General features: G+C 31.0%; 3 protein-coding genes across 5 annotated transcripts in view; 2 read left to right on the forward strand and 1 right to left on the reverse strand.

Annotated features, from left to right (window-relative positions):
• LOC111701442 (ubiquitin-conjugating enzyme E2 C) overlaps positions 1-2,256 on the reverse strand; it is a 5,691-nt gene extending 3,435 nt beyond the window's left edge. For both annotated transcript variants that reach the window (XM_023472726.1, XM_023472728.1), the window contains exons 1-3: positions 2,171-2,256; positions 1,279-1,351; positions 101-172 (exon numbers count right to left, since the gene is read on the reverse strand). In XM_023472726.1, the coding sequence (XP_023328494.1) occupies positions 101-172; positions 1,279-1,351; positions 2,171-2,244 (219 nt within the window). In that variant the 5' untranslated portion in view covers positions 2,245-2,256. The remainder of the gene's footprint in view (positions 1-100; positions 173-1,278; positions 1,352-2,170) is intronic.
• Positions 2,257-6,047: 3,791 nt separating this feature from the next.
• Positions 6,048-11,711, forward strand: LOC111701443 (uncharacterized). The gene is made up of 7 exons (XM_023472729.1): positions 6,048-6,128; positions 6,826-6,887; positions 7,267-7,335; positions 9,933-10,000; positions 10,410-10,476; positions 10,944-11,032; positions 11,503-11,711. Exons 1-7 carry the CDS (start codon positions 6,069-6,071, stop codon positions 11,637-11,639), a joined length of 552 nt encoding a protein of 183 aa, XP_023328497.1. The 5' UTR covers positions 6,048-6,068; the 3' UTR covers positions 11,640-11,711.
• A 705-nt stretch (positions 11,712-12,416) lies between these two features.
• Positions 12,417-17,322, forward strand: LOC111701444 (uncharacterized). Of its 2 annotated transcripts, none has more exons than XM_023472730.1 (8): positions 12,417-12,513; positions 13,022-13,064; positions 13,317-13,402; positions 14,101-14,149; positions 14,854-14,915; positions 15,684-15,776; positions 16,418-16,599; positions 17,212-17,322. In XM_023472730.1, the coding sequence occupies exons 1-8, from the start codon at positions 12,465-12,467 to the stop codon at positions 17,305-17,307; spliced, it is 660 nt and encodes a 219-aa protein (XP_023328498.1). In that variant the 5' UTR covers positions 12,417-12,464; the 3' UTR covers positions 17,308-17,322. The 2 variants fall into 2 exon arrangements, with proteins under 2 accessions (XP_023328498.1, XP_023328499.1); XM_023472731.1 differs by having other exon boundaries at positions 17,241-17,314.
• Positions 17,323-17,590: the final 268 nt, after the last annotated feature.

A 17,590-nucleotide genomic window follows, 5' to 3' on the forward strand; every position in this document is an offset into this window, starting at 1 on the left:
CCCCCGAAAAAAAAATAGAAAATTAATTTCTTAAAATAAATGGTTTACAGCGGTTAAAGGACTATATGTCCGTAATAATGTATATTAAAACTCTCTCTACCTGTGGACCAACAACTGTACCAACCCAGGAGAGAAGATTATCACCATCAGGGAAGGCTGAGATACCTTTGTCCTAAACATAATAAGTTCTTGTCCATGGGTTCGGGAAAAACTGTTTATAAAACTATTTATCCACTCCTCGTTTAATAATCAATAATTTTTTTTCGTTTTACATTACAAATGTGTCTCTAAGTTATAAAAAGATTGGTTTTAATGAAATTCGATGGTTTTAACTGATTCAATAATTGAAAGGAACTTTTCGCGAAAAGTAAAGACTAATGAGTTTATGGGCTGAATTAAGTGGTAATACTTCTTAATAGGAGTGCAACAGCGCTACCACATCAGCAGTATTTATTTTACAATAACTTTGCAACCCATTTCATTAGAAAGAATCGTTTTTTTTATTTGGAAAAAGAAATACAATTCAGGATTTCTTCGAGTTATTTTAGATTCTATGTAATGCTTAACAACAACGGAATAAAATAACTTTTTTATCTCAAAATTCTACGTAATGCTTGCAAAGTACGTAAAAAAGTCCAATTCACAATGGTATCTTTTAACCCTTTGTCTGAGCAGCAAAGAGGAATATATCGTCGTTTGATGAAAATTTCTTATTTTTTTAACTGAAACTAGAAAGTTTTGAATTGCAGTTTCTTAATAAAATAAGTATTTGCATATTTCTACAGGTGAAACAGTGCAGGAAATCCAACAGAATTCAACGCTTTTTTTGGTTGTTAAGGTCAGGCATCAGGGTTGGAAAAACCGTTTTTTTCAACAAAAAAGCCCAGTGGGTTTTATTGGCTTTAAACTGCTGAAGTACGTCTACAGTCTCTTTAAACTGCTGAAGTACGTCTACGGTCTCTTTAAAGTGCTGAAGTATGTCTACAATCTTTTTTAACTGCTGAAGTACGTCTACAGTCTCTTTTAACTGCTAAAGTATGTATACAGTCTCTTTAAACTGCTGAAGTTCGTCTACAGTCTCTTCAAACTGCTGAAGTTCGCCTACAGTCTCTTTAAACTGCTGAAGTTCGTCTACAGTCTATTGAACTGCTGAAGTATGTCTACAGTCTCTTTAAACTGCTGAAGTATGTCTACAGTCTCTTAACTGCTGAAGTATGTCTACAGTCTCTTTAAACTGCTAAAGTACGTGTACAGTCCCTTTAAGCTGGTGAGGGTTACCTGTGACATCATGAGGCTCATGAGCTCCGACTGTAACCGTTTAGAGACCTGCTGAGACGCAGATCCTCCAACTCTGAAGCAAAAAGATAGATCATTATAACTTTAAAATGCATAATTCAGGCATATAGCAAAAGAAAAATGCAAATAGTAAGCTTGGTAATCATGGGCCTCCTTACTTATTTTACTCTCCAGAGCTTAAAAACCTTTTTACAAGTGACGAAAATACATATCCTATGTTTATGTAATGATTATTTTCAGGGCTCCTGGCGGAGTTTATAAAAAAAATTCAGATTGTTGTCATGATATTTATAAAGGTGCATATATCACATTTTTATGCAGAAAATATTACCATTCAATATTTACAAATATCTAGTGCATCAAGCTTAAAAAAAGGACATTTTTTTTTGATCGAATTTTTTTCTTTCATTATATTTTCTTTGTTTTTATTTTTTGTCATTTGCTTCTTTTTTTTAATTTGGCCTTTCTGTTTTCTTTTAATGTAATGTTTTTTTTTCTTCGGCTCTTTTTGTCCCAACAATAGAAAATAAAACAGATTAGAATTTATTTTACATATTTATTATATCTAGATTTATAAATGGGTTGGTGGAGATGTCCTATTTGATTAGACGTGCAGCCATAAAATTGTAAAATTTGAACCAAAATTGAAAGCAGCCCCGCCCCCCTCCCTACATCAAATAGCGCATCTCCACCATCCCCCTTTAGGGGTAGAAATTCTTATTCAAGAAGATAAAGACTCCTAAGCATTTAGAAGCTGTGTAAGTATTGAAAATGGGGAATGGTTTGGAGGAAAATGAAAGTTAATCAATAAATGTCCTCCCAGAGAATGTCTCATTTCTAAAGATATTACATTATAAGAAAAAACATATCTTACTTTCCATTCCCGTCTTTATCTCCTTGATCGTGCAATCTTGTCCCGGCTGTTGATGGATTCACATTTTGTGCCATGTTTCTCTAAATAAAAAAAATTCACATAAGAGATAATTGGGAGGGGGGGTCCAAAAATCGTTCTCTAGGAATATACCAGATAATTTTACGATAAATGAAAATTTGGTTAGGTGTAAGACGTTAATATTTAATTAGAATTCATGAGATTATCGATTACCGGGTGGCCGGGGGTTCAAAATCGTTTGCAAGGAAATTACCAGTTTTCATTAATCAAAAAAACTTGAGAAACTGTAAAAGTAAATGAAAAATCATAATTGAAATTAACAAATAAAATCATTCAACCGAATCCAATACTTTCAGATAATAATTTAAATATAAAATAATATCTGACTTTCTTGAGAGCGCATTAGAGTTGAAAAGTGCCTTTTAATTAATCAACCTCTCGTCAGTAATTACCCCCCCCCCCTTCCTCCTTCCTAATAGAGATTTCACGAACTTTTCTGTAATTTACAGAATTTTCCATTTGGTAAACAATATCAAATGTTTTTAAATCGGTAATTCTTGGTTAAAATTCGACCCATATTTAACACTAAGACTGGTTTAATTGGTATGAACTCGTTTTTCCAATTCCGGAACCCTAACGAACTTTTTCAAACAATAGAGATTGAGAAAGTTGAGCGGCATTGTGCAGTATTGCAAGGATTTAAATAGAAGACGACAATGAACAGGTCAAAAAATAATTTCTTTTTTACTCCTTCGGAAAATTAATTCAAAGATTTAAGACACCAGTCACAAGGTGTGAAGAAATAAACGTTTATCAATCAATCAATCAATCAAATTAATTCAATAACAAAAATGTTTAAAATGAGATGACTTCAACACTTTTTAATTTTAATTTTTCAGAAATCCAATAATAGTTTACTCTATATAGTTGTGCGCGGCAAATGCCCGAGGCAGTCTCACGTAATAACAATAAACATGAGATGATGAGATCTTACTCTCAGTTTATTTCAATTTGCTCGACTCGCTCAACGTTTAAAAGCTGCTCGACTGAGGACTGGCTATAAGTGCTCTGTGCTCAGTCAATTTTCTGGTATCATTCCGAAACAAGTCTTGATAATTCTTTAATTATCGCTCATGTTTTAACTAGTTAATTTCGTCATATACGTTGAGATTAAGCATATGTCAAGCATATCTTGTGAGTCATACCAAAACTGTCCCCATGCTTACTAAAGTTCAAGCTTATTACTATAATTGTTTTTGCTCGGATCAAACAGAGTAAGGGGGGGGGGGGGGGGAACGGTAGCTGAGTTTTTTAAAATTTAAAGTTATAGTGGTATCTTCTTCAGAATTGGATCTGCAAACAATAGTTTGGAAGGGTGGCCGCGGCGCCCTCCTAGCCTGTTCTAGCCGCGGCGCTCGGCCCCTTATAGCTTGTCCTACTCGGGCACATCTCACTCAGAAATTGTCTTAACCTAACCCGGGACTAAAAGAAAATACTACCTTGGGAACCCAGCTTTGCCTGGAAACAAATTTTTCTCTATTCAACTAAAACTAAGCTATTTAAGAATATTTCCTTGTTTTTACTGATATCGTTTGTCAAAATTTGTGGCAATTTGGTGAAGGAGTGCCTGAGTTATGATCTGGCATTCAAACAAACGAACAGAGATCTCTACTTTATAAGTATAAAAATATTAATTTTATGATAAAAAATTGTAAAAATCAAATGCATAAAATAAAATGAGGGGCCTGGGGGGTCCAAAACTCATATTACTATTTACCAAAAATCGTATACTAGGAAATTACCAAATGTTGTCTCAACACCTAACATTCTAGGACCTAGGTAGTAATAGCTAATGTAAAGGCAGGGATGTAGAGGGGGGGAGGGGGCTCAGCCCCCGTTCGAGCCCAAAAAACATGGAAACCGTATATTTCACAGATACATGGGTGGGCTGAGCCCCCATAGCCCCCTCCCCCTGAATACGACTCAGTTGGTGACATACTTCCTATTATATGCTATCTGTTTCATTTCTCGATGTGTTACGACTTGTCTGTCAAACATACATATCATATATATATTAAAGCTCTTCGCTCATTTATATGTGCTATTGCTGCCGAAATTATGGAATTTTTAAAATTCTACAGGCAACCCCGAGCACCGCTAAAATCATGATTTAAGACCAAGCGTGGTTGGGAGTAACTAAGAGTAACTGGGGCAACGCCGGGCAATTCAACTCTCCTAATCTCTATGCCTAACTTTTGATATTTCAAACTTAGTTTATTTTATCGTAACCGAATTCAACGTTTGAAATACCAAAGGTCTACAACTTTTGGTTTTTGTCACCAAAGTAAATTCATGAATAAAATGAGAGCCCCTCCCCCCCATTCGGAATTATTTGGGTCATATTAAAAGCGAGAGAGGGCTTTCATAGTCCTTTATATTCTATTTTTAAGAATGAATTTTTGAAAAATTTCCTGCATACGTGCTTCATACAGCATAATGCATAAAGCTATAATTATTTATCAAGAAGGGGGGAGGGTAGAGAGATTTCAGATAAAAGAGAAATGCTTTTGACAATTAAAGATAGGGGCAAACTCATTTTTTACCCACCACACCTGATTTTAGCCCATAAATCCCAAGGGGGGCAAGAGGACTACACTGCCCCCCCTGGTAAAAAAAACGGAAACCTTAGGATTAATCAATTGAAGGAGGGGGGGGGGAGTTGGGAGCACTGCATTACTCCACCCCCTGACAAATGAACATTTCAGAGTTTTAATATATATACTTCAATTACTTTAAGTAATACGGCAGCGTTAATTTTAAATTCGTACATTGTACACCTAGAAGTCCCAAACTATTTCTAGGTAATGTAATCTAATCTAGCTTATTAATCTGTTCTAACGTTTCACTTTAATNTTTGTTTGTAGAAACTTGATTTAATATGCGATCAAGGAATGTTTCAATTATCTCTTATTAGTTAACCCGTAGTTGTGTAAAGTTTGAGAACAAAACATTTTCCCCAACGCTTTGTTTTTTATCATGCTTTTAATATAATGTGTTATCATGCTTTTAATATAATGTTTTTATCATGCTTTTAATATAATGTTTTTATCATGCTTTAAATATAATGTGTTATCATGCTTTTAATATAATGTTTTTATCATGCTTTTAATATAATGTTTTTTATCATGCTTTTAATATAAATAGGTAAAAAGACAAGGCATCAAACATGACCTCAATCCCTTTGTTTGGGTTTAATTTTTATTCTTTCCGTTTATTGATTACGCTTTAATGTTTTTACGACTGTTAGGTTTACCACGTCACCTAGTTTTTACTTCTTTTTCATTGTGCAATATTTGATACTAGGTCTCATATTTTTCATAGTTTATACAGACATTAAGCTCAGAAGTTACAATTTACTATGTATAATTTGCATAATAATTCTAGTTGAAATTAATTATATATTTTCTAAATTCCAATTCGTTCTCGTTAAATATTTACTATAATGAATCTATTTAAATGGATGTGTTAATTTGCATTAAATGAATCACCATTTAGATACTGGCATGTCTAATTCACACCGAAACCATTAAAAGATTTAGATATCCATTATCATCTCTTTAATAGTTGATTATTTTCAATAGTGGTTTCTTTTTATAAGTGAATTGCGCATTTCTGCTCCGGAAAAATTGAAGATAATGCTAAGGCATGAAAAAGATCATATCTTCCACATTATTGATCAGAATGTTTATTTTAAAAATGCCGTATGATTTGATTTAATTTGTGAATCGGACATGTCCCTCTTTTAAGGGAAGGTCACTTGAAATTACAAATTAACATAATCTAAACTATTTTCAGACATGTTTTCTTGGTAATCTCAAAAATGTTAAAATTAATTTTATTTATTCTTTGTTTCTTATCTGCTAACTGCAGGGAATTTAAGGTAATAAAAAAGTTAAAAAAATTTTCATGTAAGATGTTTTCTTTAAAATTATATCTATGTTGGAGTAAAGTTTGAAGAAATTGATGAAATCTGGAATTATGAAATTATGATATTATGAAATTATGAAATTATGAAATTATGAAATTATGATATTATGAAATTATGAAATTATGAAATTATGAAATTATGATATTATGATATTATGAAATTATGAAATTATGATACTATGAAACTATAAAATTATGAAAAAATAAAATTATGAAAGTTTTTGATGAAAAGATGTTAATCGATAAATTATATGTTAACTTAGAATATTGATAAAAATTGATGATTTGGTAAATTAATTAAGATTTAACTAATAGACGGATAAGTGTAAGATTTAATTAATGAATTAATGATAGCACAGGAAAGATAATGTAATGAATAAATGAATATATTTGGCGGAAAAATCCAATAAAATGAAAGGATGAATGGATGAATGGATGAATGAATGAATGAAGCAATTAAAGGATGAATAAAAGGATGAATGAAAGGATGAATGAATGAATGAAAGAATAAAAGGATGAATAAATGAATGAATTATTACAAATGAATGGATGAATAAAAGTCAACGGATGAATGAATGATTTATTACGAATGAATGGATGAATAAAAGTCAACGGATGAATGAATAAAATATATTGAATGAATGATCTAGGTAAAAGTTGATCTCTCAACTCCCTATATAACAAATCTACCTGTTAAACAAACCTTAAACAGGTATTTACATTATTAAAATTTTATTTGCTTATGTTGATTATTGGAAACACTTTTGATTAGAGCAGGCACTCGTTAAAAATCAAAAAAAAATCATTGAATTTTCAAATATAAACAGGAATTTTCTTCAGTAACATTTGTTTTATTGAATGATTTTTGAGAGTGGGGGCCGGGGCATGGAAATGTTTTTAAGTGGGGCGGGGAACTTTTTCAGGTGCCACTTAGGACCAACCAGGTCTAGATGTATTTGGTCCATTAAATTTTGATTTTTGAATTTTTAATATACTCTCTAATTCAACAATCTACAGAGTTCTCTATTTTACTTTCTCATTTAAAATGCATCTGACGGTTGGGAGAAAAAGTTGTTAAAGAAAATATTTAGTGGAGTACTGCTCAGAACCAGTATTGTTGGAACTTCCTCTTTATCCACCAATTCATCTTTATTAGAAAGGTTAGTTTACGAATATTTAAGTTTAGTTTTGACTGTAAGCTCGTCATTGATTAACGCGGCATTTATTTTTAAAAATTTAAAAATCGTGATTAATATTTCAGTTATATCTAGATATATTGAAAAACAAACATTATATACACGTGAAATATTACTGTACAAATTCTCAAAACAATAAAGCCGTCGATACGATTTGATGAGACGCTTTGAGTCAAGGTTCTATCTATCCCAAGGAAACAGCATTTTCTGTACATTGGAGCGCACTCAGAGTAACTATCCTTATTTAATAACCTTGCTTTGATTTTAAGGAAAGCTAAGAACTTGAAATCATCTTTGTAATAAACCGATATCAAGTTCAAGACGAGGTTAAAGGGGCTATTGTTGAAATTTTTATTGACACTTCATGTAAAGAGGGACAATTAGCGATACCCTTGAATCCTTAATCTGATAAAAAATGGGGAATATGTCGATCGTTGTTTTGCTACCTTGAAAACTTGAAAAGTATTTAGTTCTGAAAATTTTATCCAGTCTTTCCAAATAATAAATGCGAAACTGTCTTTAAAGAAAAACCACAATTGAAAATAATCGATTTTTAAAGAGAAGATTATGTATATCTCATACATTTTTGCTCAGACAAAGCTTTAAAGGATTCTGCTGTGAATCGGATATGCCGTTCAATAAATGAAAAGTCGCATAAAATTACGTCTACAGTCCCTTTTAATAAAATGATAATAATGTTATAGAAGAATACATCAAGTTTGCTCTGAATTGCAAAAACAAGCAGACAAAGAAACAAAGACCGGAGAAACATATGTTAAATATGGACTGAAATAAAATATGAAATGGAAATGAAATATGAAACAGAAATGAAATATGAAATGGAAATGAAATATAGACTGAAATAAAATATGAACTGAAATGAAATATGAACTGAAATGAAATATGCACTGAAATGAAATATGAACTGGAAATGAAATATAAACTGAAATGAAATATGAAACGAAAATGAAATATGGAACGGAAATGAAATATGAAACGGAAATGAAATCTGGAACGGAAATGAAATATGAACTGGAAATGAAATATGAAACGGAAATGAAATATGAAACGGAAATGAAATATGAAATGGAAATGAAATATGAACTGAAATGAAATATGAATTGGAATAGAAGTATGAAACGGAAATGAAATATGTAGTGGAATGAAATATGAAATGGAAATGAAATATAAATTGGAAATGAAATATAAATTGGAAATGAAATTTGAACTGAAATGAAATATGAAATGGAAATGAAATATGAATTGGAAATGAAATATGAACTGAAATGAAATATGAAATAGAAATGAAATATGAAATGGAAATGAAATATGAACTAAAATGAAATATGAACTGAAATGAAATATGAACTGAAATGAAATATGAACTGAAATGAAATATGAACTGAAATTAAATATGAACTGAAATTAAATATGAACTAAAATGAAAAATGAAATGAAATGAAATATGAACTGAAATGAAATATGAACTGAAATGAAATATGAACTGAAATGAAATATGAACTGAAATGAAATGAAATATGAACTGAAATGAACTATGAAATGGAAATGAAATATGGACTGAAATGAATTATGAAAAATAAATGAAATATGAACTGAAATGAAATATGAACTGAAATGAAATATGAAAAATAAATGAAATATGCTCTTCTGCCTTTCAATTCGAGTATAAAGAAAGTGTGTTTAGTGCGACGGTACCATATTACTTTATAAATGTCATGCTGTAGTGACAATTTTAATCAACAGGGTGTTCCAATAAACATGGAAATGTATTGACAACTTCAAGATCGCCTTTTTAATTTATTATACTGTCATCGTCGTATATATCAATACAATAAGACGGCTTTGGATTTCAATTTTTAGTTTCTACCAAGCTATGAATAAATATATAAACATGGAAACAAAGAGAAACTTCCATTTAACAGGTTCTCTTTGTTTACTTGTAAACTTGTAATATGAAAAAAATCAAAACTTAAGTTTAAAAGTAGTCTTCATTGTATTGATATAAAGGCCTACCACTGTAGTTATGCCTACTAGGAAAGCTGTATTCTGCAGGAATTTTTGTCTGCCAGAGCATAGAATTTGTTTGTTTGTGTTTTGATACCGCATACTGTTGTACTTGTTATAATTAGAAAATTGAAAATTCCCAGTCGTTTTTGTTTTAAAAACCAGAATAGAAAAATAGCTTTCATAAAATATATATTCTAGCCGACCTAGGACCAAATTTTATGAATATAAGCTACGTCGTTAAAGGTCTACTGCCGGTTTATATTTGAACCCGAACAATTTAAATGTTATGGTTTAAGGTTATGGAAGGTTTTGAATCAGTAATTCAAATTTTAACCAGTGGTAGGCAGTTCCAATTCATTAAATTGAAATCATTTAATGTTTTTAAAATTAGTTGTTACCATGCTAATTCTGGATGATTCTCGAATTCTTCACTCGGTTCATATGTTTTATTTTGACACCCTGTATTTCTTTATTTAAAATCAACAATACGTCTAAAAGAAAGTGTTCTAAGGAAAATTCCAAAATATTTTCAGGGCTCAAGAAACTGGTAATCTTCATCTTACAGCAATATACCAGGGTTATCATAACCACTGGAGCTTAGGTATTAATAAAATTATTAAACTATACAAATTTAACTATAGTATAGAAATTACATTTAAAGTGTCGAGAACAACTTTTTTATAAGAATGAAAGTAAAGAAAAAATACATTTTATAATTAGGAGAATTAGAAAAGATAATAATTATGTACAGGCAGTTAATAGCTTTAAAACCAAAAATGGAAGATTAAAACCTATATTATAGAAAAGCTTCTATTATGGAAATGGAAAATTTCAAGAAATCTTTTATTGTAATGGAAAAGAAAACTCCATTATGTTATCTAATGGACAATTATGCTTTTGCAAATTGATAAGGGTTTAATGAATATTCATTATATGAATTGAGTTAGAAACTCTATTATGAGAATGTTAAAGTTAAAGAAAGGAAGTGCAAGATAAAACTTTATTTTTAGATCTCGAAGTTGGTGAGTCAGCTGGAGATAAATTTCTATGCACAAATCATCTGGTGGAGAAACAAAGGAAACATGCTGTTAACGTTTTCCCCAAATACATGTAATTGTACCTTTCAATGTGAAATTATCTTTTTTTATTTCGGGTTACCAGCAAAGGATGAGACTTAATTGACGACCCAAAACTAATTGAATATGACTATCATAATGTGATTTGATTTTCAATATAATCTAATGATTTACGTAAGGGTTTGGTAAAGAAATAAATTTTAGTTTTAAACTGCAGGGAACCATAGATGTAAGAAAAAATCTCAATGAATTCCGTACAGTCGTCTTTGATATCTAACCCGTTATGAGTAACCCTGTATTAAAAGTAATTTAATTCCAAAAGAAAACATAAATCAATTTAAAAATGGAGGCTAAAAACTTTTTTTGATTTTTCTTCTAAATATTATTTTTTTTAATTTGTGTTTTATTGGGTTTAAACATTTCTATGAAATTATGTAAAAACTAAAAACAACTATGTGCACTGTACAGTGATCATAATGTTACTGTTGGCGTATTCTCCACAAGGCAGAAACCGGTTTATGTACAAATACAAGTTGTACATGAAGATATAAATATAGGTATGTTAAGAACAAAAACCTGTACAATATCCATAAAGAAATGAATACATAAAGTATTCTTTGGATAATCAGGGTTTGTTTTCGAAGTTCTCTTTTTAAAAACTTTATTTTAGAATCAATAAAGTTAGTTTTGGATAAGTGTTTAAATAGGATAAAGCACCCAAACTGTTATCTAAGAAATTTTTAATAAAATGACATAATGAATGTCTGGTGGTCTTTATTTTAATAATAACAATAATAATAATAACAATGATAATAATAAAATTTAAAAAAAAGAAATTCTGTTATAATTTTTTTTTTATTTACCTATAATAAATAGATTTAGAAAAATACTCTTGATTTATTCTCTTACTTTCTTAAAAACTTTTTATGCTAAATACAGATTGAATAAAGAAACCCCCGTTTTTAAAATATTTTTGGACGAATCTTTGGTTTTGCTCCTATAAAGGTATATACTAATAATTATTTAGAACTGGATTCTGAGAGAGAGTTTAAGATGAATCAACATTCTTCCAGAGTTTTTAGTTTCTTCCCTAATCTAGGTAATATCATCAGTATCATAATTATCATCATCACAAGTATTTCCTTAGTTTCACTCAAGAAATAAATAGACCAGGAACCGCGCCATATCTCATGTGTCAAATCTGTGTTCTGCAGTGGGAGAAGATCAAAACAAAGAAGTCAAGTTCAACGCATCATTTTTGAAGGAAAAGTGCGGTGGAATAAGAATATATTACTATTGTTATTTCCATATTGACCAGAGAGCCAAAAATTATAAATATTCACTCTAACTTGATATATTAATTTGTTTTTGTTGGAAATTAATATCACATCAGAGCTGTAGTCCTTTCCCTTCAACTTCTGTTGGGGCACTGGGTTTGTTTACATTCCTCCCACAGTGTACAGTACACAATTTGCGTATATTTAAGTTTGGCGTTCCTGTATATAGTTCCTTGGTTTTAACCATTGGAAAGAGTTTAAAGGAATTAAATTTGTGGTAAAATCATGTATCTACATTCTATGACATGACATATTTTAAAGCATCTAAAGATGAGGGAGATGTATTTATTCAGATTAGGATTTTATACCAAAAATGGAATTTTCTATACTTTTCAATTACTAGATGTTTCTCTTAGATTGAGACAATGGGAGCACAGATTCCTGTAAGGTTTACGAACATACTTTGCACTTGCTTTAAACATTAAAAACAAATATATATAGTTAATATTTTGTTTAAAAACAAATTTCAAAATATTATCATTATTATCATTATTATCATTATTATCATTATTATCATTATTATCATTATTATCATTATTATCATTATTATCATTATTATCATTATTATTATTATTATTATCACTATCATTATCACTATCATTATCACTATCATTATCATTATCATTAATATACCCTAGTTACTGTAAAATCTATGTTGAATGAGAGCAGTAACTGTGTATATGTTGCAATTAACCAACCAGGTAATATTTAAAGGGGGACACACGAAGGGGGTTAAAAAAATGTGTGGGCACATTGCAAAGATTCTATTGGTGATGGGGCCAAATATGAGCATTTTGTGAAAATTTTAGGTTGATCGGAGCATTTCGTTAGATGCAGGATTTACAGATCTTTAAAAAGTGTAATATATCTCAAATGAATCTGAAAGAAGTTTTCCACAACACTGCATACTAAGTTCAACTACCTTACATAGCCGGTCACTCCCTTTAAATGAACTATAATTTGATTAAGTGGAATGTATGGTTCACAAATGTACCATTTAAAGCTATATCTAAGCAATAATGAGGAAAATCTCGTCGTTTTCATGTTTTTAAAAGTGTTGAATTCTCACAATTTTAAATCCACATTTTTACAGATAACATCACTTTATCCTTGACCAGACAAAGATTTCCCCTGCAATAATAAAGATTAAAATTTCATTTTTTTGTCGGAGATACTGTAATAAATAACATCTAGTCTTCCTTATTTTAGGTTGTCCTTGGATAGATTCTGAAGATATTGTCAGAAATTCAGGGTAAACTTATTTATAGTATTTTTCAAACTTTTTAATGAAGTATTAAAATCTTTGTTGTGTTTTTATTTTTTTGTTTAAACGATTTGTTTTATTTAGGAGAAATATTAAAAATTGATTTAGTATAGTCACTTAAATTTTGGTGTGTGGGTTTAGGACGTCCCTAAAAGCATGATTTGATTTGATTTGAAGAACTAATAATTGAAGGTTACTTTAAACTACGTGTACAATCCCTTTAATGAATTATATATCCAGGATGTGGGCCCGGATGTTAAGTGTTGGTTTCTACCCTGTTCGAACCAAGATGTTTCCGAAAGGATTTATCATCTCTGTAATACCAGGAATATATATTTATGTGGATTGTGTCAGATAAAAAAACCTTAATTTTATCATAATTCAGTTATTTACGAGCATTCATGTATTATAGCATTTGTTTTCTTAACTCTACTTGTTTACGTCTCAAACCTTTAGTTTTTTCATATTTTGGAACAGATACATTAGTCCATGTCAGATTCATTAGTCTGGAGCCAGATTGATTATTCTGGAGCCTGATTGATTAGTCTGGAGCCTGATTGATTAGTCTGGAGCCTGATTGATTAGTCTGGAGCCTGATTGATTAGTCTGGAGCCTGATTGATTAGTCTGGAGCCTCATTGATTAGTCTGGAGCCTGATTGATTAGTCTGGAGCCTGATTGATTAGTCTGGATCCTGATTGATTAGTATGAAGCCAGATTCATTATTCTGGAGCCTAAATGATTATTCTGGAGCCAGATTGGTTAGTCTGGAGCCAGATTGATTAGTCTGGAGCCAGATTGTTTAGTCTGGAGCCAGACTCTTTAGTCTGCATCCCGATTCATTATTCTGAAGCCAGAATCATTATTCTGGAGCCAAATTCATTAGTCTGGAGCTAGATTGATTCGTTTGAAAACCAGATTTATTTTTCCGAACCCAGATTTTTAGACCTTGAAGGTTAATTTTAGATTTTTTATAATTTATTTAAGATTTTTTTCCAATTTGTTCCATAAATATAATTGTTTAGTGTTTAACTCCAGTGAATGTAGAACGCTACCGTTAAAGTTTAACACAAGGAATAAACCATTTTCTACAGTATCTACAGTATTTAATCTTAAATCAACAGTTTTATTTTTATTCTTTTCAACCTTGGCATAGTGAACATTATTTGTATATTCTATACTATGATGCTTTCACAATTAACAATTTAATCTAATAAAATTAAGAGACCCTCCATTTTTGAAAAAATGAGTCATGCCTGATTTACGAAGGTAGCCTTTAAATCTTGATCAGATCAGTGATGTGGAAGATGTATTTTTTTCTAAATTGAAAAGTATTCAGTCCTTACAATTATCTTTTTTGTTTCGGGAGCAAGAAATCCGCAAGTCACTCTCACAGAGAAATTATGTAAAAAAAAACAATCAAAGGAAATCATGGAAATTTCTTTCATTTTTTATCAGACAAAGCTTTTTACTAGTAATACCTCGATCCAAATATGTTGTCGAACTAACTACTTTCTGGGAAAGATTTTTTCAAGAGGAGTTAACCATTTTTCACGAAAATATTTACCCCCGACCGTTTTCATTTCGACGAAGAACGTTAATTTCCTTCAATAGAAAATGAGTAAAAAATCTTGAACGTAATACTACAATTTGTGTAATGATCAGAAAAAGTTTTTTTTTATGAACACCCAACTAAGGGAATTGGCATGATTATATTACAAGTTTTTCCTTGCGTAATTTCTCCATATATCAAGTATAAAAGAAAATGTTAATTCTAGTTTTGTGAACACAATGTCAATTAAGGTAGAGAAAACTCTCAACAGCTACTCTTTACCGATAGGTAAACTAAACATTTTTACAAAGTGAAATTAGATAAAAATTCAAAATCTTGATTAAACAGACAATTTAATGGTTCAACAGTTTTCCATGGCGATTCAGATGTCCATTGTCCAGAGGTCGGGTTTAAGATTAACTTAGTTCAATCAAATAGAGTATAGTACAATAGATGGCAACGTAGAATTTGTACACTCTGAGTACTGCTGTATTCTTACATCACAAGTGTCAACAGTTTTATGTGTCCGACAAAGTTGTTATAAATAGTAATCATTTTAGAATAAAGTGCTTATCTTCCAGTAAAATGAGTGCAATTTTATGTTTTCTTTAGTTTCTGTTTTTACACTTTTTTACTAAATCTTGGAAAACATGTCAACTAATGTGAGAAAATTTCGTTTTCCTTGTTCTATTTGACACTTGTGACGTCGTGTATGATTGGTCCATTTCTCTGTGGCCACCTAATGTACTTGATACTATATTTGAGTTAACCTATTTTTCATAAATTCCAACCCCTGGTTTTATACTTAGGGAGCTTTCTCTTATTAACCCTGTTAAGCAATAAGCATGTTTTGTCATATTTTATACCCTTTATTTCGCGTTAAAAGAAGGAAAGTTATTTACGACTTTTGAGGGAAAGATCATATGCAGATTAAGTTTATTCCTATATAGCTACGGCATACGTAGATCATATTAGTTTCTCGTGTTTTTGATTTTAGTGTTATCAATTATCATTGCTGCAGCCATTGGTTCAATTTATCATTTTAAACATTTTAAGGTTCAGCAGTGGGTGTTGTCACTGCAATCGGAGTTCTGGTTTTGTTCTTTGTTGTAGCAGTTTGGAAGGCAAACATGGAACCTTCCATTGAAGGTAACTGTTCAGAACGATTAAAAAATGAAAGGAGTATGTTAGTATTTCGAATCAAATTTGCCATTGGTCAGTATTATTTTATGCGATGTTGCCGTTATTACTAAACTATTAATAGTGATAACCAGAAAACCCTGAAATAGGAAGACGACTTTAATAATCAAGTTATAACTTATAAAATGCCAATTAACACGTGACACAGCAATTGTGCAGTGTAAACAGTCCCATCTCACAAAATTAGTGATACAATAAGTTTCAGTAAAACTATTTGCTTTGTAACAAAATCACATATCGTCTTCCTATTCTATTGTTTTCTTGTTATCACCAAGGGCGTACACAGGGGGCAAGGGGGCAGTGCCCCCCCTAGAGCTCATAGCTAGCACATTTTTAATTCTGAAACTGAAGGGTGAAGAACAGAAAAAAATAGTTTGCTGTTTTTCTCTGCTAGTTTTGTTTGAAAGAGAGATAAAGTAGTACTTGTAAGGTATTTGGACTGAATGTGTACCTTTAAAGTATTCAAGAAGCCAAATCTTTTGAATTTACAGTTTAAATTTTGTCCCCCCCCCCCCCTAGGAGCTTCTAGGGGGGGGGGGCAAAACAATTTTTTTGTATTTTAAAACTATGTTTTTTTTTTTCATTTCTAGTATATGATGAAAACGAAGCCGTAGAATTGAACGGAAATAGTGAAGCTGGGAACCGACGAGCGGGGAACGCGACATTAAAAACACGCGGCAGTGTAGAGAGTGAAGTAGGACCTGAGAATGCGTATAGAAAAGTTCTGGTCTCTGATATGCGTGCTATACTGAAAGATCGGCCTGGACACAAGGGAAAAATGGAGACAAATTATTTAAAGTTTATAAAATATCTAAAGAAATTTGTTGTTTGCCACCTTTTATATTTCAAACTTTAACTCTTGCTGCTGCATCTAACAGAATTTATAATTTAAAATATCAAACTTCTATAAAATCAGGTTTCAAAGATATATTTAGAGATTGTTGCCAAACCTCAGTCCCTTTGTACAGATTAATTTATAAACTAACTATGAACCCTTTGTACTTACATTTTTGCTTCCTTGAAGTTTTAAACTTAATTCTTTCTTTGTCAAATTATTTGATTTAAAAATGTCTGAAAGGCCTTTACATCGTCTGATTTATATAGTTAAATGTCGTCATCAAAATCTCATTCTTTGTGAATAAATCTGTTGCAAAGTCTATCACAGAGTGAGAAAATTAGTTTAGACAGCTTTAAGTTAACATTAAAATCTCAGTCTCTGTTCTGTTGTAAAGTCTTATTTTTCTCTTGTTTTGTCTATTGAAGAGTAAACATCTTTATCATGCCATGAAGTAGTGATAGCATACAGTCCCTTTAAATTGTTTAATTTAGATTGATTCAGGTTTTTATTAAAGTCTGTGTGTTATTTTTCTCTTGTTTGTTGTAGAGTGAGCATCTCCAGCATGCTATCGACAGGATAGCAGAGAAGGATCTTCGTCTAGTAGATCTACTCAAGCTTAGTGAGAACCCTTGGCATAGGTAAAATATCTTAATCAAGACTTAGACACTTACTAGACACTAGCTGAAGTGCCGGGCGTTGCCCGTGAAATAAAAGAAAAACGAATTTTAAAAAAATATTTTAAATATATACAAATAAATATAAGCAAATATATATAACTGAAACTATTCCCTTGTGGTTGAGAGTTTAAACTGCTTCAATAAAAACTTTCGATATATTTCATAAGCGAACAGCTTTATTATGACCGGGTATGATCCCTGCACCCGGGTTTACCAATAGCAATAGCAATAGCAATAGCAATAGCAAT

Source organism: Eurytemora carolleeae, unplaced genomic scaffold, assembly GCF_000591075.1.
Source record: "Eurytemora carolleeae unplaced genomic scaffold, Eaff_2.0 scaffold361, whole genome shotgun sequence".
In the NCBI taxonomy this organism is placed as follows: domain Eukaryota; kingdom Metazoa; phylum Arthropoda; class Copepoda; order Calanoida; family Temoridae; genus Eurytemora; species Eurytemora carolleeae.